Source organism: Pipra filicauda, unplaced genomic scaffold, assembly GCF_003945595.2.
Source record: "Pipra filicauda isolate LSUMZ 115617 unplaced genomic scaffold, ASM394559v2 scaffold128_size5466820_pilon, whole genome shotgun sequence".
Lineage (NCBI taxonomy): Eukaryota > Metazoa > Chordata > Aves > Passeriformes > Pipridae > Pipra > Pipra filicauda.
The window spans coordinates 4,396,660-4,421,812 of NW_024103751.1; the positions used below are offsets into that span (position 1 = coordinate 4,396,660).

The 25,153-nt window shown below is 37.3% G+C and overlaps 1 protein-coding gene across 7 annotated transcripts in view; it reads left to right on the forward strand.

Moving 5' to 3' along the window:
- MMS22L (MMS22 like, DNA repair protein) overlaps positions 1 to 25,153 on the forward strand; it is a 97,970-nt gene that overhangs the window by 50,810 nt on the left and 22,007 nt on the right. For all 7 annotated transcript variants that reach the window (XM_027742252.2, XM_027742248.2, XM_039390804.1 and 4 more), the window contains 2 exons: positions 20,427 to 20,617; positions 23,003 to 23,153. In XM_027742252.2, coding sequence (XP_027598053.2) covers positions 20,427 to 20,617; positions 23,003 to 23,153 — 342 coding nt within the window. The remainder of the gene's footprint in view (positions 1 to 20,426; positions 20,618 to 23,002; positions 23,154 to 25,153) is intronic.

The window sequence follows — 25,153 nt, forward strand, 5'->3', positions numbered from 1 at the left end:
TTCTCTGGCTACTATTCATTCTTGAAGAAGAGATCCTTGAACTAATGTTACTTGTACATGACCCAAAAAAAAAATCCCCGCTGTACTGCGTAATTCTTATTACATCCTTTTTCTTTTCTAATGCAGCTGTATCAGAAGACTTAGGTCTTTACATTAATGATTAATACAATTAGCAAATAAAAGGACTGAAAAAATTTTTAATACTATTTCCCCTATTCCAATGCAAGTTACAAATATGATTTTATTTTGTTTATCTGTGAATTTGTGTTATATTGCAGATTTCACTGGTGGGAAATGGGTCAATTGATGCATTTTTGAGTTACACATTCTGTTCTTCTAAAACTCTAGGGTTATACTATAACATTTTTTTATCTATAATTGCACAGTGTAAACTCCATATGTGGTACAGAAATTGAATGTTGCACCCTCAAGTCTTATTTGATCCAGTGTCTTGGTTTTCATTTTTCCTTAGTTTAAAAAAACTTGTTGCTCTTGTGGTTTTCTGGTTTCCCTAAGTTGTGCTATTCATTTCTTTAACAATGAAAATATTTCTTCTTTTTAATTCCAGAGAACCAAGGAGTAGAAGGCAAATAGAAATCTTTTCCTTAAAATTACTCCTTTCACATTTGTAATTTTTGTCTGTATTTATGCTGCTACAATGATATAATGTCTGCTTTTGCTGTTATCATTTGCTGTCATTGAGCTCAGAAAACATTGGTCATTATTACTGATGCATGGAAGCGTGCAAACAGGTAGGCGGTAATTATACTTGGAAGAATGTACTATATTTCAGGGCTTCCTACTTGAATATTCCTGAATTGGTTTTATTTCTAGTCTTTAAAAAAAATACTGCATTGAAGTGATTTAAATCATTTTCATGTGGCACTGCAAAAATGCAAAGGCACATTACCAGAAAGAAATGGTCAGCAATAAGAGCTGTTTTGCAAAGTTGGCTTGCAACAACTACCACACTATGTGGAGAAAACAGTTATCCTGTAATAATAAGACTAATGAATTCAGAAATCCATTGATTGAACTGGCTCTGGGTAGATTATGTGCAGGCTTACTTCGAGGAGAGGAATTTATGAAATGTTTGCCGCATCCAGCAAGCATTGCTGCTATAATACAGCTGCCTCCTCAGTGGTTTGCTTTGATCCTGTGGAATGAAAGGACAGGAGGATCAGCTCAGGTCTAAATGAGATTACAGCTGGTTCGGCAGCTTATCTGGTCTAATGCCAACTAGTGTGGCTTTGCACGTCCTAAGGGGTTTACAACAGAAACTGTTTATTGAGTATCATCGGTTTACTCAACACAAGCAGGCTAATCCTTCCCAGCCTCAGCATGTTGTAGGATTGTGTATGAGCCAAACCAAAAGCTGGTGCAGCCAGGGCCTCCAGAGCCCTTTGTCTCGCTTCATATTGATTTTTTTTACCTGTGTTAAAGACAGTAAAAAATAAAACCAATAACCAGCCCTATTGTGAGCAAAAGGTTAATCTGACCTAAAAATCTTACAAAAGCGTCTTTTAACCCTAGAAGGGATGGTAGTCTTTCTCTGACTTTTCACTCAAGGGATTTTCTAGTTTAGGGGTTTGAAGAGCAAAAATAGGAAAAACAGCTTCAACAATTAACTTTGTGTGTATTGAAAGGTCTCTGAATTCTTTCAGCAGCTGCATAGAAAACTTGTTGTTTGTGACATTATTAATGTCACCTGTGGTAGGTGATGCTGCATGGCAAGAACATGACATGCTGAACATAGACAGAGTAGTAGGAGCTGGCAGGTGTCCCAAGGCATGTACTGCTTTTTCGTTATAGTGGTCTCTATATGCCTTTATCAGCTATTTTCTCAATGAAAAAAACCAAATATTACAAACTAGGCAAGTGCATCTTAAGAAATTAGGAAAAGTAACAAACAGGCCCATCGAAGCAGAATGTTTTAAAAAATTATGTGCTGCAAGTTTTTAAACAACATCCCTTTCTGTTCTGATATAAAATACAATGGAATATTGGATACGACAGTATTTTATTGAGCATGTGACTTGTCTGAGGTGAGTCTTTTTTGGAAAACGTTACAGCATGGGTCAGATGATTATAAATCAAATATTTTTGTAGTATAGAGAAATAATAGATTAAACTCCAGGAAGCCTTGCAGAGTAGTAGCAATACATTTGCACTGAAAAGAAATGCAGTACGTTACCAAGTCTGCATTGTTGGGATTATTATTAAATACATGTATTTGTACACTGTGCATATTATTGGGGGTAATTAAATTAGTTTTACCATGATGCAGGAAGAAAATTTGTTGGCATACATATCTGTCATCAACTGTATGTGGCAGACTTAAACTGGAAATTGTTTTGAAGACTGTTGATTACTATCTAAAAGAAAAGATGACAGTAACTTTGAGGAATTATGAAAGGCTGTTTTCTGCTTACTTCATCTAATTGGAATAAATGTCTGTTTTAACCAATATGTAAGCAAAGAGGTTACAGTGGATACCATGGAGGTATTATGAGTGTTCTGTGGGGAAATTGCTAAAAATGATGTGTAAGATAAAATGTGAACCTTGCTAATACTTAAGCCTAATGGACAAGAAGTGTACAAGTTTAAAATGTAATAATAATCCATTTATTTGTATTTTATCAAATCTGGTTTTAAAGCAATAGGTTGTTCTCATGTAGTATTACAGTTTAGCATGTTTGGAGATAAAAATTATTGTTGGTGATTGCTTAAAGTCTCTTTGTTCAATCATCTGAACAGTGCAAATCCAAGCATTTTGTCAGACTGGGAGAAGTTTTGCCTGGGTAATGCTACCCACGCATGCAGTTCACCAGATAAATTATGTGCACAGTTTCACAGCATAGCTGGTGCTGGGAGTTAAATGGATACCCAGTAGTAGAACTTGTAAAACATTTTCCTGTTAACACTACCAGGCAGAATTGACATTGTTGATGGTACCTTTAATCTAATATACTATCAGTTCTAACAGTGATTTTTACTGTGTTTCAGAGAGGGTGATGATATAAGTTTTTAGCACACCTGCCATTCTTCCTGTATGGCAGAAAATTAGCTCTACTGTCTGTATTACCCAATGTTGGGAACAAAATAGGGGATGTTTTGTACCCAAAGTAATCTCCTCCACTGAAAAGATATATTACATGAAAAACATCCTTTCACACAACAAATGCTCCATAAAGAACAAAATCGATTTTTCAGGAGGGAAATAAAATGCTTTGTTTTGGAATTTGGAAACAAGTTAGTTCGTTACCTTGAGTACAAGTTCGCCTGCCTTCCAAAATCTCTTTTCTCTCTTGGAGAGAAAGATTTTCCCAAACCACTTGCAGTATATGACTCCCAGCAGGTTGCTAGAGAGTACTCATATGCATATAGATTTTGATTTTCTGCAAAGACAGCTAGAGAAGCTGGAGTAAGACCGTTTCATTTAAGAAACCTCACACTTTATTTTAACTACAGCTCCTCTCTCTGTTACAGTCTTGTTTTAAGTTAAGAGCATTTTTAAAGTATTTTCTCAGGCTTCCTACCTGAAAAATAGGAATGGCATGATAATAACAGTGCTACAGGTGTAATAATAAGGCAGGTGTGTTACTGGAAATTATATTCAGAATCCCTAAAGACATAACTGTGGGTAGTAGTACTTCTAGTTTTTGTTTTCAGTATTTGGGGTTTAATATTTTGATACCGTTCCTTTTCTTCTCCTCAGGACTTTGTGTAGTTTTCCTCAGAGTCCACTTCACGTCTCCTGATCCCATCAGAAAATATTAATTGTGGTGGCACCCACTCAGCATTTGAATTTTTGCAGCCAGAATGGCTATTTTACTAGTTTGTCAAGTACCAGCTTGGTACTTGAGCCTGGGTGAGGACATACTGAATGAGAGAAGCTACAGGTCTAAAACAGGACAAGATAATGGAAGGCACTTGAGACGTGGGGAAATTGACCTCAGTAAACTTGTTTCAAGCAATTTGCCAAACTGATGATTTTTTTTTGATTTTTTTTTTTTTGCATAGCTAAGAAGAATTTTAATGATCCTTACATGACCACAAATTTACCATCACATTTCTCAAATTTTAAGCTCTTCCAAAATATCTGTATTGTTTCGATATATTTGAATGAAACACTGTGAGCTTAAATAGAGATCCACTATAGTACAGTGTGGGGAGTCCATCAGCATTGGGAGCCCATTTAACTACTGGGATCTGAATTGTAACAAGTCATAAGCTTAAGGTCAACCTGTTAAGCTTTAGTTTTTATTTTAGCTATCTGTACTGTGTGAAAAATGACTCTTTTAAAAAGTGTAAACAATAGCTTACAGAAGAGATGAACTTGTTGCATCATTATAATTCTCTGTCAACTGCTATTATCCTGATCTCAGAGACCCATGGAAGAGCTAAAGGCTGGATTTTGGAAATTATTATATCTAAAAATGGATTTCAGTGCTGGCCTTCAGAACCATTGCTTGGGATTCCAGTCACACTACATGATTATAGTTTCTCATGATTTTTTTTTTTTTTGCGAACAAAAGACAGTAAGGAATTGGTAAAAATTCAGAAAATTTGTTATATCTAAGTCTGGGCTATTGTGTAGCTATAGACAACTATATTTCATTGCCCTCCTGGTGCTCTACAAGAATATGTCTCAAGTAAATTATGTTGTATAAGTAAGCAGCATATTGGATTCCCAGTAAAAGAAAAACATTGAAATACTGATTTAAGTTCAGCAGAGAACCACAAGGATGATTAGGGGTCAGCAGCAAATGCCCTGTGAGGGGAGACAGAGAAAACTGAGTTTTTCATTCTTAGGAAAAGAGGGTTTGGATGAGAGGTGGTGGGTGGAAGGCATTTTGATTTGTAAAGCAATCTAATGGGGGGGGTATAGATAAGGTGGAATTAAACTCATCACAAAGGTGTATAGTAGTAGAAATCAGTGGACTGAGATTGTGGGGAAGGAAGTTTTTATTAGATATAAGAATAAAATATTCACAACATTGGAACAAATTTCTAAGATAGGTTGTAAAATTTCTCTCCTTGATATTATTGAAAGTTAGCATTGCTTTGAGCCAGGGGTTGGACCAGGTGACCTCTAGAAGTCCCTTTGAATTTAGATTTTTTGTATGACTGTAATTTTTTATTAAAAATGCACAAAACAAAACAAACACTCCCCCCGAAAGCAAACAAATCCAGCAACAAAAACAAATGGAAATCATGTTTAACACAATGTCTAGAAGTTCTACTTGAACAGAAGAGTTTTCTGAAAGATACCTATTTGCAGTCTGCAGTTTGTCTGTATAATTAGTAACATGACTTGTTTTTCACTTCACCATTTCTTCTTTATTTCAGTTTGTCAGATAAACTGGCATTCTAATTGTCACTATAAATTATATTCCTGTATGATCCATTTTATAATGATGTGAAAGGTTTCTGTATAACTTCATGAGTGATTTCAGCCAGAAATGTGCCCTTGCCACAAAGAATCCTGATGGCATCCTGTGCTGTAGTAGGCAGAGCATTAGCAGCTGGTAGAGGGAGGGGATCCTTCCCTTCTGCTTATCAGTGGTGAGGCCGCAGCCCACAGCTGGAGTGCTGTGTCCAATTCTGGGCTACCCAGTCCAAAAGAGATACAGACATGTTGGAAAGGGTCCAGTGAAAGACTACAAAGATGATTTTGGGACTGGAGCGTCTCTTCTATGAGGGAAGGCTGAAAGAGCTGGGACTGTTCAGCCTGGAATGGAGAAGGCTCAGGGTGATCTTCTCAACGTATAAAATTATCTGAAGGGGGAGGGCGCAAAGAGGACAGAACCAGGCTTTTATCAGTGATGCCCAATGACAGGACCAGAAGCAATGGACACAAGAGGGTCCCTCTGAACATCAGCAAAAGCTATTATTTTTTTTTTGGGGGGGTGGGTTTGTGTTTTTTTTAGTTTGTTTGGGTTTGTTTTGTAGTTTAGGAGGTTTTTTTCTGTGAAGATGACTGAGCACTGGTACAGGTTGTCCAGGGACACTGTGGAGTCTCCATACTTGGACTTATTCAAAAACCATCTGGACATGGTCCTGGGCAATCAACTTTAGGTGGCTCTGCTTGAGCGGGGGGTTGGCCCTGCTTGAGCAGGGGCTTGGACCAGATGGTCTGCAAAGGTTGCTTCCAACTTCGACTGTTATATGATTCTCTGATTTCTCAGCAAGAATGGAGAATATGGTTCTTGTACTCAACAAGTACGCATTCAAGGCAGGACTGTTGCATGTAGTACTGGGATATTGTTTGATGTGTGGCATCTTTTTAGAACTTTGCAAGCAAAGAGCTCACTCAGAAGGTCTTGATGGGGTTAAGTGGATCTTTCCATTGAATGTTTTGAAAAAAGATAGTCTTTAAGAGGGGGCAAATGGTGCTAAACTTATTTGCTGTGGACCCTTGAATCTCTGATTGTAACTGTCCTGCTCTGATGGCAAAAAGCAAGAGTCATGGAAGGTTGTTAAAACTGATCTTGTGTACCAGCAGAGATATGCTGTTTTCATCTAAATACCTAGCAGCTAATACTGTCTGTTCCCTATGTGGCAGGTATTAGCATTTATATTTCTAATAAGCTCTGAACTTGAATAAAGATAATCTGAAGTGATCTGGACTCCCTGTTCTTTCAAATATAAAATTGTTTGGAAACCAAATTAAGTTTCCTATTAAAAAAAAAGAAATTATGTCCTTTATAGCTTAAAGTTACAGAAACGTAATTACAATTTCTCAGTATTTCTCTAAGAAATCTTTTATATAAAGATGTCCAGTGCTTAAAACCAACAACTTAACAAAACCCACAAAATGAAGGGCCGAAGTGTCTCATGGTCAGGGCTGATCACAGAACTTCCAGTGACTCCCCCTTCCCATCAGTGGTGTGTGAGTGTGTTTAGTGTTTTCCTTTTAAACTCTAATTATGTGAGGTGACATGCCTGCAGTGCAGCAGAGGCTGAGGCACATTTACTGTTCTGACGTTTTACATGTGAGACAGGGAATTTATTGGGGAATTTTTTCTTAATTTGATCAAAACTAATTGTAATGTCAGCTGCAAATATTTCTATTCAAAATAAGGCTCTTAAGAATTGAAATGCAGCTATTTTAAGTTCTGTGAAATGGCAATGATTTTTAAATATTAAATTTGCTTTAGGTGAGGATTTTTGCATGTATGTGAACTAAAAAAGGAGACTTCTAACAGCTTAGGATAGGTATCAATTTCAGTGCAGCCTGTTCAATTTTTTTCTTTATTTTTCTCTATTTGTTCTTTCAGGCGATTAAAAAATTCTGAATCTGACCTATACTGAAAGTCTGCTTAGGGAAAGTAAATGTCTTTTTAACTGTTTGCATTTTCTGTATTGTTCCTTTGAAAAAACTGAGCAGGGACCTGTTCAAAGCAACAAGATGACTCCCAGTGCCTTGAACAGAGCAGAATTTAACAGAGACTGCTTGGCTGAGATCTGTGTGTATGGCTAAGCCCTGCTGCTGGAATGAGTACCTGGACTCGCTCTCCTGGGAACTTGAGATTTTGGGACAGCAAAGGGTCACTTTGTGTGTTATGTCTTCCAGTTTGTATTTTGCATTACAGACACAAAGGAAACTGCAATCTTAGCATATGCCTGTGTAGTACAGGGGAGAAGCTAACTTGGCTGAATACCAGTGAAGGTAATAAAGGAAAATTGCGGTTGGGCTCAAATCAGCTGTCTGTTTCTCCCAACAGTATTCCACAAACTGAAATGTGAACAAGTTGCATTGAATTAACGCAGGTTGTGTTGTCTTTGCTTCTCTTGCAACCTTATCTTTGCTAAATGTGATTAGGAAAAGAAAACAGCTCTCTAACACAAATTTGTTAGGTTGGCTGAGGCAGATGTAATATTCCCCCCCAGCAGACCTAGACAAAGCAAACTAGAGCTTTGTTGCTTGCATTTAAATTACGGTCATAACAACTTGTCTTTTCAGTGATGCAGTTAAACCCACTGAGAAGGGTTAAGGAGAAAGTGCTAAGTTATATTCTGCAGCTTTGAATGTTTGGCTTTTCTGTACCTTTGTGTTTTAGGATTGTATGTCTGTTCCTGCTAATATCTTTACTTTGTCTTTGAGAATAGTAAAGATGTTGGGGATTTCTTGTTCTCCCTGTGTATTTTAGAAGTATTACTGAGTGCACACAACATGCTGTCACAGTGAACACAGGGTTCTCTATTACTGTGCTTAGCTATAGAGAGGATTATATTAAACTCTGTAACCTTGCTGGAGCCCCTTTGTACATTGCTGCTGTATTGATAATCCTCACATGATTCAGCTGCAGTTGAAAACCTTTTATTCACAGCATTAACACTTTCCATCCCAGTGAAGATTAGAATCTTTGATATCAGGAGATATGAGCCCTTTGAGGTGCAGATAATTTTTCTATTTATTTATTTATTAGTGTGGTCTTGCAACTGTTGCTTTGGATACTACTTCACCTGGGCATATACAGAGAATACTCATGAAGCCTAACCATTCAAAAATGGGTAAAATGATTTACTGATGAATGAATTAGTGATTAATTAAGAGGCTATATGCTGTTTGATTGTTTACAAAGTAGTGAATGCTTTTTTGAAAAATATTTGTGTTCTAAAAGAAACACACAGTAACATTTTGGAGTAATTAGGGAAGACATTTCCTAGTGTTCCTCATCCGCAAATGAAGATACAGTATTATCTATGAATTGGTTGCAATGTAAGATGTATTGACATTTTCTGTTACTAATGCAGACCTGGTAATGAACAGGTTTCCTCTGAAATCTGAAGTTAAATGTATAGAAAAATAATTGGAACTTATTGCCCCATCTTCAGTATTTCACATTGTAGAATCACAATTTTGGTGACACTTGTTTTGCATTTCTTTTAAAGTAAAGGGAATCCAGCCAGTAGAAAAGAATTCCACGCTTGATTTCCTTTCCTTTGTCCACGATTCTGGTATATGCTAGTTCTTTTCCGAATACTTGCTGTTTCTTGTAATGTACTAGGAACTGTTTCAGGTAGACTGCTGAGCTGTTTTCCATATATTTAAGATCTTAATCAAGCAACCAGTGAAAAGTTCTTGCAAGTGTTTATATGACGCTATTCACTTGCATGTCATGAATATGGCATCTTATTGGCCTGGATCGTTGCAAGCCTCGCAGAATCCGCATTCAGCTGAGAGTCAGAAGGACAGGACAGGCTGATCATAGCACATTCTAGGTCTCTCTTCTGCTGTATAGTGCATGGGGTAATGGTCACTGCAGGAAGAATGTGATGAAAGAAGTGGTATAACATAGGAGGGAGAACTGGCTGTGCTTGGAGGCCACTTCATTTGTGGGTTTTATTTTTTTCTTTCTTAGTTAATTCTACAGCAGTTGCTGTGCGTCTGCTTTCCTTTTTGAAGGATATCCACACTTCTTCCTGCAATTTCATGAGTTTTAAAATACCCCTGTTTTTTTATTCTCTTGTCTCTGCCAAGGGTGTAGATGATATACTGAGAACTTTTATTGCTCTCCAGTGAAGGGCAGGAATGTTTAGGCTAGTACCGCTTTGGCCTTTGTGCAACTTCTGCCATCTGGTAGAAAAAAAGGTGAAGGAGCATGTATGAATTACACCTAGATTTTGAGTCTTCTTTGTCACACTTATGTTCTACTTCCTTTTGAAAGGTGAATTCCCAAAGCATCAGTATATTTAAAATTTCAAGAGATGGCTTGTGTTCAGAAATGCTGCATATTGACAAACTAACATCCATTACTCTGAATGTTAGTTTGAAAATTTCGAAGTGGATTAGGTCATGCTTGCTTTTGCCAGTTTTAGTGATTCCTAGATTTGGAAAATTGTTTAAGCAATGAGAGATAACTTTGGTGATGATATATCATAATGCATTATTGTTTCCATATTGCTGTGGAAAAGATGACTGTCTTAAAAGCCTGAGACTTTCAGTTCACTTTTTCCTGTGGTACATACTTTTTACTCTGTTACATTTAAATTTAAAGAATTAGTCAAGAACATAAATCTACTAAATTTCTCTGTATTAGTTTCAGACAAAGAGCCCCATTTCTTGAATTGCATTTCTCTGAAGAAGACACAGCCAAGCTACTTTTTGTGTGAAAGCATTCCTTGTGTGAAAAAAAACCAGTTTTAAATATTTAGGAACTTTGACTTTAAAATTTGAATAGTGTGTGTCTGGCATTTTTGCTTATTATGGTATCAGTTGCAATGGTTATGTTTTGGAAGTTTTTCTTTACTTTATTTTAATATCACCTTAAACTTGGAAAACTATAACAGAGAGTGCTAGTCTTGACTAACTTTTAATTTTATGTCAAAATGTAATGTAATGTAATCAAATGCTTTTAATCGTGCAGTTTATAGATTGACTTGTAGAAGATACATGAAACAAACAAAAAACTTCAAATGGAAATAGTAAAAAAAATTTTCTTATGAGAATCTTAAAAAAATCATAAGTACTAGGTTCCCTATCTATTGATAGCATAATTATTTAATTACAGACATCTTGCATCGTCTGTTCAAACACAGTCTGCGGTAATGTGAGAAAATATTGCTGTGATACTTGCGTTATAACATTTAAAAGGATCTGACACATTTTCCCCTGTTTTTCCTATGTTTTAGTGAATATTTCAAGTAATACCTGGGAAATGAAATAGGCTTCAAACCACTAGAAGGAAAAAAGTAGTTGTTTACAGCAGTTAGCTGTTCTTAAAGTGTTTATATCTTCAAAGATCTTTATGTAATTTCCTGAATAGGTTTAGTTATAAATAAAGATCATTTAGTTTAGGGCATTTTCTGTTATTTAACTTGGGAAGGTGACCCTGAGCTAAATTGCAATGTGTAATTTGAATGCCCATGGGCTGCCCTTCATTGGTTTGATTGGGAGAGATTATCTGGATTTCTAATATACTTTAATTATTCTGCTTATATAAATTGTCACATTAGAAGCTTCTTAACTGTTGAGTCTGTTCTGTCAATGATTCACTAACAATAGGAATATACTAGGCTCTTCCACTGAGATTTGAAGATTTATACCATCAATGAAAGAACTGGAATGGCTCTGTTTAAACCTACTGTATCTTCAATAGTAAAGAGTATGTGCTGTGCTTCTACTCAGGCAGCGATTGATGTGTGATAAATTGAAAGGATCTGTAGCCTTTTTTATTTTGTTAAAAGGCGTTTTTTCAGTTAAGGGAACATAATGCAAAATATGTTTCAAGATGTTTGGGGGCGATGTGTTCCTGATGTGCATGTGGAAAAAAAAAACAAAAACAAACCAAACAGTATGAGTAGGATTTTTGGGTGGATGAAGATAGAGTATCTTTTAGCAATGGATAGCTAAGGTTTTACAGAGAAGCTATTGTAATTGAAATCACCAAATGGGTAAGATTGGGAAGGGACCACAATGAGTCATCTGGTCCAACTTCCCTGATCAAGCAGGGTCATCCTAGAACACGTTGCATGAAATTGTGGCCAGATGGTTCTTGACTATCTCTAGTGAGGGAGACTCCACAACCTCTCTGGGTGATCTGTTCCAGTGTGCCATCACTTGCACAGTAAAGAAGTTATTCCTCGTGTTTAGGTGGAGCTTCCGGTGCATCAGTGCCAATTGCCTCTTGTCTTATTGCTTGTCACCACTGAGAAGAACCTGGCTCCATCGTCTTGACAGTCACCCTTCAGATACTTATAGGCATTGATGAGGTCCCCACTCAGTCGTCTTTTCTTGAGACTGAACAGGCCCAACTCTCCCAGCCTATCCTTGTAAGAGAGAAATATTGCCCTAATGTCTGCGTGCATCTCTTACAGATCTCTCTCTCCCCCTATATCTATATAGATATCTACACACACATTTATAAACAAGTCCTTTAAATTGTGATCTAAAGCACCTCAGTCCTAGAGTGCCTTAGGTCTAGAGGCCTCTTTTGACCTTTTACTCCCAGGCACCTGCCTGTCTGACAACTCTGTTCAGATGAGCTAGGAGGTTACCAGCACTTGAAATACTCCTACTCTCACATGGTGTAGGGGTCTTCCAAGATAAAGTGGTCTGATAGCCTAGTAACAGGTCCAGCTGACCAGCAACTCGTTTGACACATGCAGTCTGGTACAACAAACTACTCTTGCCTCCTCTGTGGGATTTTGTCTCCTGCTTGCCTACAGAAAATGTGAAGGATTGAATCCTGTGTGTATCTGGTAGGCCCAGAGACATCTGATTCAGTGTCACGAAGAACAGAAATCTGTGTGCTTGCAACCACTTTGTAGATTACCACGACTGGAGATGTGCACTTGGGAATCTTGGGTTTCCTTTTTTTTGTTTTGTTGTTTGTTTGTCATTTAAATAACAGACTACAGTCAGAATGATTAAATATCTGTTACCTAGTGGTTAGAATGTAATATGGGAGATGTTGCCTAAAAGACCACAAAGAAAAAAACTCCAGGCCAATTTAGTATAGGAGATAGGTAAAGAGAGCAGGAGCTTTAAGGAGTCCTTAGGTCTAGAGGAATACATACCGCGCACCTGTCTAGACACTGGTTCTACGATTTTATGATAATATCCATTCAATCCCAATTTGTCCACCCCCTGGTTCTGCCCCCTGGCACACCCCTTCAGGAACTGAGTCTGGGGGCATTTGGGACCCCTTTTTCCTCATCTTCATCTTCCTCGAAGCATGTACAGTCCTTGGAGTTCCTCCAAAGTTCTGGGCTTGAAGGTCACTGTGTCTGTGTGATATCTCCTGGTCCAGGCCTTAAGGTGTTTTTCTACAACTCTACCTTGAAAAGAAGACTAAACAGCTAACAGAATTTTGAGGGATTGATGTAAGATGGGGCAGTAGGGTTTGGTATATGTTAACATTATGCTACAGGGTAAGGGATATAACACAGCTACAATTAAAATCTACATTCACTGCACAACTACTTCTAAAATCTATAAAAATTAAAAAATCAAAAAAGCTCTGAGACATCAGTGAGAAGAGTGTCATGGGCCCCATTCCTTATTCTGAGATTTCACACTTTTACCCAGTAACTCACTTAATGCAATACTCAAGAGCAGAGCCTGAGCCCAAAAACAGTATGAAAACTGGACTCATGTGCCCTCCCCCTTAGGCTGTGATTCATTAGTTGTTACATTAAAAAATGTGTATTCTGTTTTTGAAAATGAACATGGCTACTGCTGTATGGTATGCAGCCTTCTTTTTTTCGGTGTGGGTTAGTCATGATCAGATTTCTGGGCCCCAGTAACAGAGACTGTGAGTTAGGTACAAAGCTCAAGGCTCTTGTGTAGCTGAATTGCAGGCACCTAGGGAACTTCCTGGTCAAAAGAGGGTGATCTAAGTGAGCAGTTTGGGATGTATTATTCAGGAGTCTGAGATCTGTTTATGCCCTGCTTTTTAACCATTACACCCTTGTATCCCTTTGGATCTCATCCAACATCTAAGATGTGTCACTTTGTGTATGCTTCGTATCGTTGTGTCTAATGAAGGTGTATTGTGAAACTGATATTTATGTTGTGCAAGTCTATGCTGTAAAGGACTTAAGCACCATGGATGAATTTAAGCATTTGATAAAAATCCTGCACGTTAGAGTTCTGAGAAGCATCCCTTTTTCCTTTTTAGCCTTCCCTACCTTATGGCACTGGTCATTGATCATTATACACATTGATAACCAGGCATATTATTGGACATCCTTTTTTTTCAGTAAACGTTTAAACATGTGGTTTATCGAAGCAAATTAAAATGAAGGAAGAACACTGAAACATCATTTAATAAATACTGAGCTGATAGGGGCATGTTAATGTTTGATAATATGGCATCATGATTTTTCCAGTTCTGCTTGTACAGTCAGCAGTACAGCTCTCTAGTGGTGATGCTGTTATTATGGCTTATGCAGTGCTGACACATTTTAAACTGTGGGATCTTTTTTCAAATGTTTCTTTTGATGGATGGGAAAATTTATTTTTTGTCTTAAATTTCTCATCTTGCTTAGCTTTTTGAAATCTAGTTTTTAATTCCACAAAGGTGGGTGAAAATTCTATGCTCTTTTTAGGGTTTTTTGAATTATCAAAGAGTGAAAAGGCTGTTGCTCAAATATGAAGAAACTTTATAGATACTTTGTACGTATATTGCAGATCTGGGAGCAATATAGATTGAGAGATTCTGATTTGAGGTGGATTGCTTCTTCTGTCTGGTTCCTATGGCAGTCGTACCAGTCTCAATATACTGGCTGCTATATAAAGGGATATAAAAAAGAAATTACATCTCAAAAGCTTAGAAAACAGATTTAAAAGAGGGCTTGGATGTTTGAATCAGACTTGGGCAGAATTTAGTCACCTTCCTTCATGCATGTTTCACTGAAACAGGCTGAATGTGAAAGTATCTGAAAGTGTATAGGTGACTCAGGTTTAAGCACTGAAGTTCCCTAGGTACCAAAACGTGTGTGCTCAGAGGCATGAAGGCTATTTTCATGGGCCTTACCTGTTTAGCATCCAGCTTAAGCACTTTGAGGCCATAAAACAGATGTTTTAGCACTTAAAATTCTTGTAAGCATGCTGTCAGTGCCCTGACTAAACACACTGATAACCAAGAGTTCAGTGCGGAGCTCTGCCACCCAGCACACCTGCATTTATAACTATGGCCAAGGCAAAGGAGGTTCACCATTTTGTACATTAGGTCAAGTGGTCACAATCATTCACCAGTGATCAGGAAGCCAAAAGCCTTTACTATGAATTGCCTAAAACCCACATCTATGACTTGCCCCCAGTCTCTAAGAATGGTTAGACTGGGGTACTTTCTTCTTGGGCCGTTGTAGAACCCCTGTGCAGCTAGTGTGCTACTTCTGTGAATCCAGATGCATTTCTTTTGCATGAATATGCATGTATAAGAGAGGTAGGATCATACAGTTTCTTACTTGGCACAGTGCTATGATACTTCATTGAAAGCAGACTTGAACTTAGATGCAACCATTTTGATTTTGCCTTTGTGAATGCTAGTATTATGGTCCATACTGAAACTAATTTTCCTTTATTAATGTTTTAAAAGATTATGTATAAAAGCACTGAACTCACTCTAAAGTGTGTTTTCCTTCACATTTTGTATTATATTTTATGGTAGTGTAAATGGTTATGATTTCAGAAATGTTACATGTATTTAGTGTCAACTGCGTATTTGAAGCACAGATAAAAAATAAGTAAATGTCTATGAACAAATTACTAGGTAGAAGCTGAACAGTGAGTTTGTCAACATGAAAGTTGGTATCCATAGGGATCAATGAGTAAGTGCTATAGTTGCAATTTTCTATAACTAGCATGTAATTAAATGGCATAATAGTCAACTAGTTGAATACTCATACTGGATTATTTTCAAAGGCATATGGAGGGCACACAAGGATCCTTTTAAGCTTAATCTTGGATAGGACTAGTTACTGGAAATGTGTGTGGCTTCTGCTGAAACCTCACTTCCAGTTCTGGTCACCATAAGAAACAGTTCTGGTAGAATGACAGGAAGACATCAGTAGAGGTATTAAAAACATATTGATGTTTTATGACATTTGAAAGAAGTGAAATTAGATGAGTAATTTTGAACTAAATTCTGAAATGGTGTATTAAATGTTGTTTGGTCACAGAAAGCTGAGTGTACTGCTGTCTGGCAGAGATCTGAGTTTTGCGCCTGTAGCAGTAGCACAAATTTTGAGTTTAAATCTCATTGCAGTAAGATTTATACAACCACAGAAAACATGACTAGATAGATTTCTACAGGAAAGCCCAATCTTCTGTCATACAATAGTGCTATATAATTTCTTTGTATTGGCAAATAAGAAGGGGGGAGGGAAGGAAAAACACCTTTCTGTCTGAAGTATCAACATTGGCACTTCTATTTTGGATATTATTTTAATGCCATGTTTATTGTGTAGCTTGTTGCTAATCTTTTCAGCAGAAACACACATACTTTTCATTGTATTAATGAGACTTTTTATTTTTAGAGGATTTTCAGCTGATAACTTTGTTGTACACATTTCCAAGTAGCTGACATCACCCATGTCCAGGATTTGTTGAGAGAATCTCAAATTCTTCTGTCTTATGACATCAAAATTCTCACTTTATTATTCTCTGCATCAGCTAATCTCCATATCTTATTGGTTCTGTATGCTGAAATCTTCATAGCTACCCCAGAACTGAAGAAGCCTCCACTTTCCTCAGTCACTTCTATTCCTGTTACTACATCTGTGGTTACATTAAAGTAGAACCAATGCACAATGCATTTGCTGCCAAAATATCAAAATCAGAAACTGATTTCCAGCCATATCCTGGGGTGCATCAAAAAGAAGAATGGCCAGCAGGTCGAGGGAGGTGATTCTGCCCACCCGGAGGATGCTGGGCACCTGAGCACAGGAACGATATGACCTGTTGAAGTAAGTCTAGAGGAGGGCCATGAAGTTGATGAGAGGACTGGCGTACCTTCCCCTACAAAGACAGGCTGAGAAAGTTGGGGCTGTTCAGCCTGGCAAAGAGAAGTTAGCATGGAGACCTCATAGCAGCCTTCCAGTATCTGAAGGGGGCCTACAGGGAAGGCGGAGAGGGACCCCTTGTGATAGGACAAGGAGTAATGGTATTAACTGAGAGGCAATTTAGGTTAGATATAAGGAAGAAATTCTTTACTGTGAGGGTGATAAAGCACTGCGCCAGGTTGCCCAGAGAAGTGTGGATGCCGCATCCCTAGAAGTGTTCAAGGCCAGGTTGGACGGGGCTTTGAGCAACCTGGGATAGTAGAAGGTGTCCCTGCCCATGGCAGGGTGTTGGAACTATGTGATCTTTAATGTCCCTTCCAATCTAAACCATTCTATGATTTTATGAACTGTGTTGATAATATCAGTGATGTAAAAAGAGGGAGAATGTTGGGAAGAGAAATCTCCAAATTTAAGTATTGTTCCAGTTCCATTTATCTGCATAGGGCACAAAGCACCTGTTACCTCTCTTTGAATCTGAGTGTGATGGTGCTTTGCTTCATTTCACTTTGCCTGAGTTTTTCTTGAAGTAACTGGTGTTTGTAGTTGAAATTCTAAGCATCAAAACCATTTATCATTTTAGAAATACTCATATATCTCTTCCCAATTCTCTAGTTTTATCCAAGGATGTTGGTCCTTCAGGTGGTGTTTTTTAAATATTTATTTGTTTCAACATCAAAAGGTCATTCACGTCCTTTAAAAAGAGTTTTATGAGCTTAATCTTGGCTGTACTGGGCAGCTGAGTTTTGTAGATGCTGTGGATGGCCTGGCTTGGACTGGGAGCTGAGGAGCTTGGGGGGAAACTGGTATCTATTCATAGCCTGTGAGAGTCCCTGATGGTAGTAGCCCTTGGAGATGCTGATAGGAAAGAGGTCTTCTATCATGATGGGAAGTTCTGAATTCTTGTAGATCAAATTAAATGACATTGCATTAAGTCTGAAGGTCAATATGTGTGCAGTACAGATTATGGACTAGTAGTGATTTGAGAGTTTCCATCATCTAGGCAGGCTGCTGAATTTTGTGTTTTACTCTTCTGGCTTGACCTGAAGTTTGGCTCCATTTTAGTAATACAGGCTTGCAAGGTCATGTTTTATGATTACAGTATCTACATCCAGAGAAATAAATGGCTGCAATTCCTTACCCAGGTGTAGGATATAGAAAATAATCCCATATGCTACTACTGTACCTATACATCCAGCACAGTCCTCACTGAGGTGGCACAAACATTCCCCTCTTTAATAAACCCAGAGTTTATTTGATCTGATGGCAAAATGCAAAAAAAAAAACACACCTCTTTTTACGGAAGTAGGAAATTTGTGATTTAAAACAGGTAAAAATCACGTATTACAAGTTACTATTGTAATGGGGCAACTGGTGGTTCCATAGCTCTTAACGCAATGGAAAGCTAAATGTATAAAGTTTTAGAAATGGAGTGATGTTTGATGGTATGCTTGTCTAGTGTTAGAAAAATATAGAAGCCTGAATAAAAAGTAAAATTGCATTTATTCGTATTTTTATAGAGTTAAAAAATGTGCTTGTTGGTAGAAGTAGCTGCCTACATCAACTACAGCATATATTGATGCCTCATCGATTCTAAGCATTTACCTTATTGCAAGCATTTGTGCAGGTTACTATGAATAAACATAAATACTGATCTGTACGTCTTGCCCTTCCACTGACATAGAGATATATTACCTTACTTTGGAAGTCTGTACACCCTTCTACTTTGCATAGATGGCTAAAGGAGATGCAAGGCACCCGTCTTTGGAGAGGCAATTTAGAGGAGAGAAAAAGGTCTTTGTGCAATTTTACAGCATAGTCTGGATGTCAGTAGGGCAGATTTTGGTCCCAAAAGTTTTATTCTCTGCATTATGAGGCATCATACATTCCTTTCTTAAAATAAAACAGAAAAGCCCTTCGTTTTTACTGTTAAACTTTTTTTTTTGTAATTGGCAAAAATAATTTTTTTAACTCATTTCTTTAGCCTTGCTTTTACTTTTTCATCATTTATCCTCTAGACCTCACTATATCTTCACCCTTTTCTTCGTCCTTTTTTTAATAAGGGGATGCTCCCAAAAAAGTGTTGCTTGGCTTTTTATGCTAATCTTACTTCTATTTCAATTCATGTTGACTTGGAGAATATGCCTTGTAAATAGGAATACTACCTGACATACTGAATACAATCCTCAGTTTCTAAACATTGATTGTTTTCACAACATCCTTAAAGGGTAAGCTGTCTTACTGTCCAAATATCATGGCTGGGAAACTGAGGCTAACAAAGGCTGTATGATTTATGTGAAGCCACAGTGGGAATAAATGTTGGGTTTAGAATTCCTGGCTTTTGTTCCTGTGTTTGGATTCATGCAGTCTCTCAAAGAAATACTGATTCCTCCTAATATTGCATACCTTTCCTTGTCTGCTAAATGTAGCCATTCAAAAAGTAGCTGATACTCAATTCTTTGTCTGTCCTGTTGAAACTAATGAATGCCTGCTGGCAGGCGTAAGGTATCGTTACCTTTGGCAACCAGTATGTTTTATGTTTTAAATTATGTGTTTCGCAGAATTTTTGGATACTAATTTGATATAATGAGATGCGCTTCTAATATCAACCCTAGTATAGGAAGGCCTTGCAGCCAGCCTACTCTTTATTTAAAATTATTCCATTTCAGATGTCCTAATGAGTGCTGTGAGTTGTGTAATTCTTTCATAATTTTCCCATGTTCCCAGAAGGGAACTAGGAGCTGGAGTTCTTTCTATTTTTGTTTTGGTTTATTTCAAATTAGAGTAAGCATAGAATAAAGATCTAGGGGAAGACTTTTGTGAAACAGTTGCTATTGTGGGAATGGCAGTTAAGAAAAAATATTATAGTCTACAAATGTTAGTGTTTAGGCAAGTCTCAATGCCTCTGCTGTTTACTGTTATCTTATAAATATCTTGACTCTGACTTTACAGTGCTGTTTATAGAATTTAATAAAGCAAATGTAATAATGCTGCCTGTGCTTTAATGCACAATCTCAATTGAGTTGACCAGAAGATAAATAGGAACAGGAATGATAGTGCGTTCCTACAGATTGTTTTTAATAAGCATGTTATTTAGTTGATCAGCCCGGTACTGTAATGCCTCCTATCCTCCACTACCAGACAAATTTATTAATGTCCCCCCCCCATTTCTCTGAGAACATTGATTCCCTGCAGACATATCTCTATTAAACCTCTAGAAAGTCACAACTTCCAAATTAGATTAAGTAGCAGGAATGGTACTAGAAGAATCAAAGAAAATTGAGTGCCTTATTGAATTCATGCCACATTGTCTGCGGAAGAGATGGGAGTTATGTGTAGTGGTAACTTTTGTCTTTACTGTACTAACAAAGCTGTGGGCATTGCTGTCAAACCTAATTGTCTGCAGCACATCAGGATAAAATGAATCTTTTATCTAAACTCTTACCTATTGAGGTTTTACAGATGAGAAGTAGATTTCAGAAGGAAGCTTTACAATTGATCAAAATCATTTGCCATTATTTGCTGTACACAACCCTATCCTAAAAATTCTAGTGAAAAAAATTTTAAAGAAGCACCTGGCTTTGGATTGGAAGCAGGCTTGCTTGTCATGCTAGTTGCAAAATGCAGATATTCATTTTAAAGCTGCCAATTTCTCATTTTGATCTGACATATTAAAAAGCATATAATTAATGGTTGACATTAGTAATTAACATTAACTTTATAGTGCTTAATATGCCATCATTCATCCATCAAATAACCGGTATGCATAATGTCTTTGCATAAAGGTTTTAATTGCACAAAATGATCCTTCAGTTCCCAGGCTCTACAGTTTAAAGTAGTTGTAAATACGTTTTAAAAAGATGTGAATTTTTCATTTATTGAACGTAAACACTGTTTTTGTTTCTCCCTAGGAGTGTGCACGAACGTGTAAGCCAGGGACTTCAACTGGGGAACACAGCCCCAGACGCACAGCTTCCATTAGTGGCTAAAGAGCACCACCTTGCTGTCGCCAGTGCTCTCTGGAGAAATTTCTTTCCGTACTTGAAGAGCCAGAGAATGTCACAGATGCCGCCTTCCCCTCAGCTTGCTGATACAGCTGCAGGTTAGCCCTGACCCCCCCCCTGCGACTTACTGGACTCGGTGCTATTTTCTGGGTCACAAACTTTGAAGGATTTTGTATTTTGAGATACTTAACTATTCATAAATGCAAAAAGTAGATTCTATGCTAAATATTTTGACACAAAGAAATATTATAGTGTTGAATTCCTTAATAGGATACAGACAGATTGAGAACACCAAAGGGGTTTGAAGATGTACAAGCCTGACTTCTTTTTCACTGCTAGTCACAGGTTATTATCAACATTGCAAATGTTATACAATATAAATAAGAATTATGTTTTTCACTATATCCAGAATTTACATACTTTTGTAGAAGTTTATTATAATTTTGTGTTGAACTATTCATTATGGTTGAAATACAAACTAAATATTTTAAAATAATATTTTTCATTTGAAGACAATTTTTAAAACATTGCATATATGACTGCTGTTTTTTGCCAAACTGTTATGGTCATGGTCATAAAAATATTTCATAATTAATTGTAATTATTTATCATGCTTTACACTAGAGGTGTTTGATCTTGAAGTACAACATTCCATATGTGTGTGAACTCCACATGCAACAAGTCAGCTTGGCAGTGAATAGAAAGATATCCCAGTTTGATCTTTAACATCAGAAGCTAGCATTGTATTCTGCAGTTTCAATGAAATCTTGTATCCATTTAACTAAAATTCAGAGGAGTGCAATATAAAATATTTTTCCCATCATGATATGAATTAGATAAAGTTACAAGCTCAGGGGTACTGAGTTGGTAATAGAAAAGCTAAAAGATGCTTCATTTGAAGCAGCTCTGTGGTAGTTAAGAGGTAACATTAATGAAAGAGGCAGTGTGCAACAGTAGTGGTCTCACACCGCTGAAGTGTATGTGAGAAACAGCAATACAAATCAAAGGAAGAGGTTGTTAATGTCAAAACTTCATTCATTTCCTACACACAGACAGTGTCATATCTTTTTTTTTTATTTTATATTAGCACAGTGAAATAGCAAGAGCAGCAACCTATTATAAACTCCTCTGAGAAGCAGGGGAGTGCAGTTGTGACCTGCTTTATAGAGATGTGTTAGGTAGCACTACAGAGAAAGGCAAACCTTTCCCACACTGTATGAGCTTCTTGCCTTAGAGGTTGCAGCCCAGAGGACAGAGCAGCTGTCACAGCTCTCCTGCTCCCCCTGCCAGGCAAATAGCCTGGGACTCACATTACCGTTCCTGTCTCCATTTCTCCCCAAACTATGTTATGGCTGATGCTGCAGAAATCTCTGGAAAAAGGCTGCCACAAAATGTTTCCTTACCTAAGGCAGAGTGGGGACTCTGTATGACTTTGTTTTTTCCAAGGCGCATAAGGAAATGTGAACTCCTTCATGGCTTAAGGTAGTCTGCCCCTATACCATTAATTAAAATAATTTCATTGTTGTTTCTGAAAACTAGCCTTTTCCATCTAATTCATCTTTTCAATGTATGCAGGTTTATAATTATTTTAATATTAATTTATAATTAACAAATTGGAGAATTAGGGAACTAGTGAGCCCCTTTTTCATCGCCCTCTAAATTCAGTTTTCCTGACTTGTTTGATGCCTCTCATTTCCTATAGCCTAATAATCACTCAGCATTTCAGATTGCATTTTCTTTCTGAGTTTTAATATATGTGTCATTTGCAATATAAAGAATGCACTTTATTTTTTATTCTAGTAGTGTTAGATATAGACTGTTCAGTAGACATAACAGAAACAGCAAAAGATTATGCTTCATTAACAAAATTCTGCACAAAATACTGCCCCAGTTTCTAGATCTGCAACTGTTACATGAAGATCTTTTCAAGAGTAAATTTGTCTACAGTGCTTTATTTGTATGGTAAATTTATACATGTATGTCTATTCCAAAAATACAAAGGTACCAGCTTTTACTGAGTGAATTCTTTACAGATACAGTTCTTCACTCTGAGAAACGTGTAAAAAAACTGAAAGAAATAAATAAAACTCAACCCTGTAAAGCACAGTAATACTTACGTATATAAGAGAAGATTTAGTGGATGAAGGTAAGAAAGGGAGGTCAAGAGAAAAAAACAGGTTTTAAGACACAGTTTTTACTGCATAGGTGGTAAAGTTGCGCCTTCAGGATTTATAATGTGTGGGTTTGTGAATCTATTTAAAATTGCATACGTTTGGATCCATTTTCCCTCTTTTGCAGCCAGTGTGTCTTGATGACTTAGAAACTGCTTGGGATAGAGACTACATTTTTAGTGTGGGTGCACTCTCTGTTAGAACAGTTGCCCTAGCTGCACACTATTAATTGTAATTAATTTTCAGTGCTTTTTAGTGGAACAGGAATGTACCAAGAAACTATTAAGATGTTTTTTCTCTCTTTGAAAACAGGTTTTACTCTCTTAGCTTTGGATATACCCAGCAAAGCCCTATCAGATCTCCAGCCACAGCCTGTTCTATCAATGATGCAGCTGTTTGGATGGGATGACATGGTGTGGCCTCAGCTGGTGTCAAGATATCTAAGTCATCTAATTCAAAACAGGTGAAAAATTGTGACTGCTTGTTCTTCCAGTACCTTCTCATCCTTCATTAGATGTGTGGAAAATGTTGCTTCAAATGGTAATGTTTCAGTAAGGTGGTCCACATTCTTTGCAGCTTTTCAAGCATCAGGACAATCCAGTCAGATTTTTATATATATGAGAAATTTTATTTTCTCTAAGTAAGCCTCTGTGGACCTAAGATAGATGGGTGACGGTGGTTTTTGTGGCATGCCTTTTTCCCTGCCTTGCCCCTTTCTGAATCAGGTTTTGGAAGCAGGGGAGGTGAGAAATGAGAGAGAAAGAGGGAATATTTCTGTGTTGGACTGTATTTGAAAGTGAAAAATGTTGCACATTTTTATGGTACATTTTAGGAGCATAACTGTAAGTCAGGATATGGTAAAGATTATTTAAGTGTGATTGACAAAGATGAGGCTGTGGCCTTCTTGCAGGGAGGTGTTAAAAAAAGTTGCATTTAGTTCCTTGTGTGTCAGTGTGGAACTTGGGAGTGTTCAGTCCTCTGATTTGCCATATTTCTCTTTTATGATCTTTATAGGGTGAGTTTCATTCAAGGTTACAGATACCTAGCACATGCTGAACGCAGTAAGAGGCACATAAATTCCCTTTTATAATTTGAATTTTATAGTTTGAATCTTCTTGTTCTTCAGGCAAGATCAAGAAAAACATTTTGATGCCTAAACTGAAATTTTGGTATTATTTAGGTTCTTAAGATTAATTTCCAGTTCCCCCAGTAAACATTCAAGTAAGTGATTGAAAGCAATTACTTAAGTATTCCTTAGCAGTATTCATTAAGCACCTGACATATTGTTAAAAATGTATACACAGATACATTTTTATGCTAGCTGAGGTAATATTTATGGTATATGGAACCATGGCCAAAATATTCCTTTTTCCAGGTGTTTGGAAGCACGATTGCATTAGCAAGTGCAGAGCACAGACACATATAAAGTTTCTCATACAGCCCTGCTGCCAAAATTTCTTCTAAAAATGCAGTTATCTGGCATACATTATCTGAGAGGTTAGAGCACTTGTGCAGCAATTTGGAAAACCCATGTCAGGTGGGTCTTGCACTCTGGTGGAATTCAAACCTTTGTTTCCAAGTACTGCCTTATGAAGGAATGAGAGGGACTTGACCTCCTCTGGCAGATTGTGCTGTGGACTAACTGACAATGTCAGGTTCATGGATCCATACTGAGAGAATTAGCAGGAGAAGGCATGGTTCCATAATTAGGTGATAATGGACATTTGTCTTTTGTTTATTTGTGTGTATGCTCTCACTCTGGTTCTCTCTTACGTGTTCTCACTCTCTCACTCTCTGCTTTCCTGAATCTCCTTCATGAATCTGGAAGCATGGGACAGAATGCACTCATGCAGAGGCAGGTAATTTTACCCCTAGACTGTTGGGTTTTCCATTGCTTAGGCTCAAGGAGAATTGTTACCCTTAACAGTTTCCTGAAGCCAACAAGTTAAAAACTTAAGTATCTGAGAAGAGACAAAGGTATGTCCCCACCTTACTAACAGAGCTGTAGGGTGCTCAGATTCCTGGTGAAAGAGCAATGAGTACCTAAGGTAAGATATTTTTGGTAGAATATAGAGGTATCATGCTCTAAACACTGTCATCTTGAAAGCAATTTTTTGTAGCATGATTCATGTGCTTATTTACCTTAGGCACTTATAGAGCCAAAGTTATCAAAGTATCTAAGTGATGGGATCTTTAGACTTCATGGTTTTTGCGCTGATAATTTTCACATCAAACATTGTCAGTTAAAAAGTAAAAAGATTCTTTTGTTTCCAGTACATACTCTGCAAGCTCTGGGAACATACACACAAGCTTTGGCATTTCTTTTGCAGTAGTGCCTAAAAGTTTCTTACCACAACCACGTTGTGTGGTGCATGATAGTATTATAACCTGTTTAAACTAATTTTGAGTATGTGAATAAGATCACTGTTTTAAAAGGACCATTTGCCATGCTTCTAGCAGGTA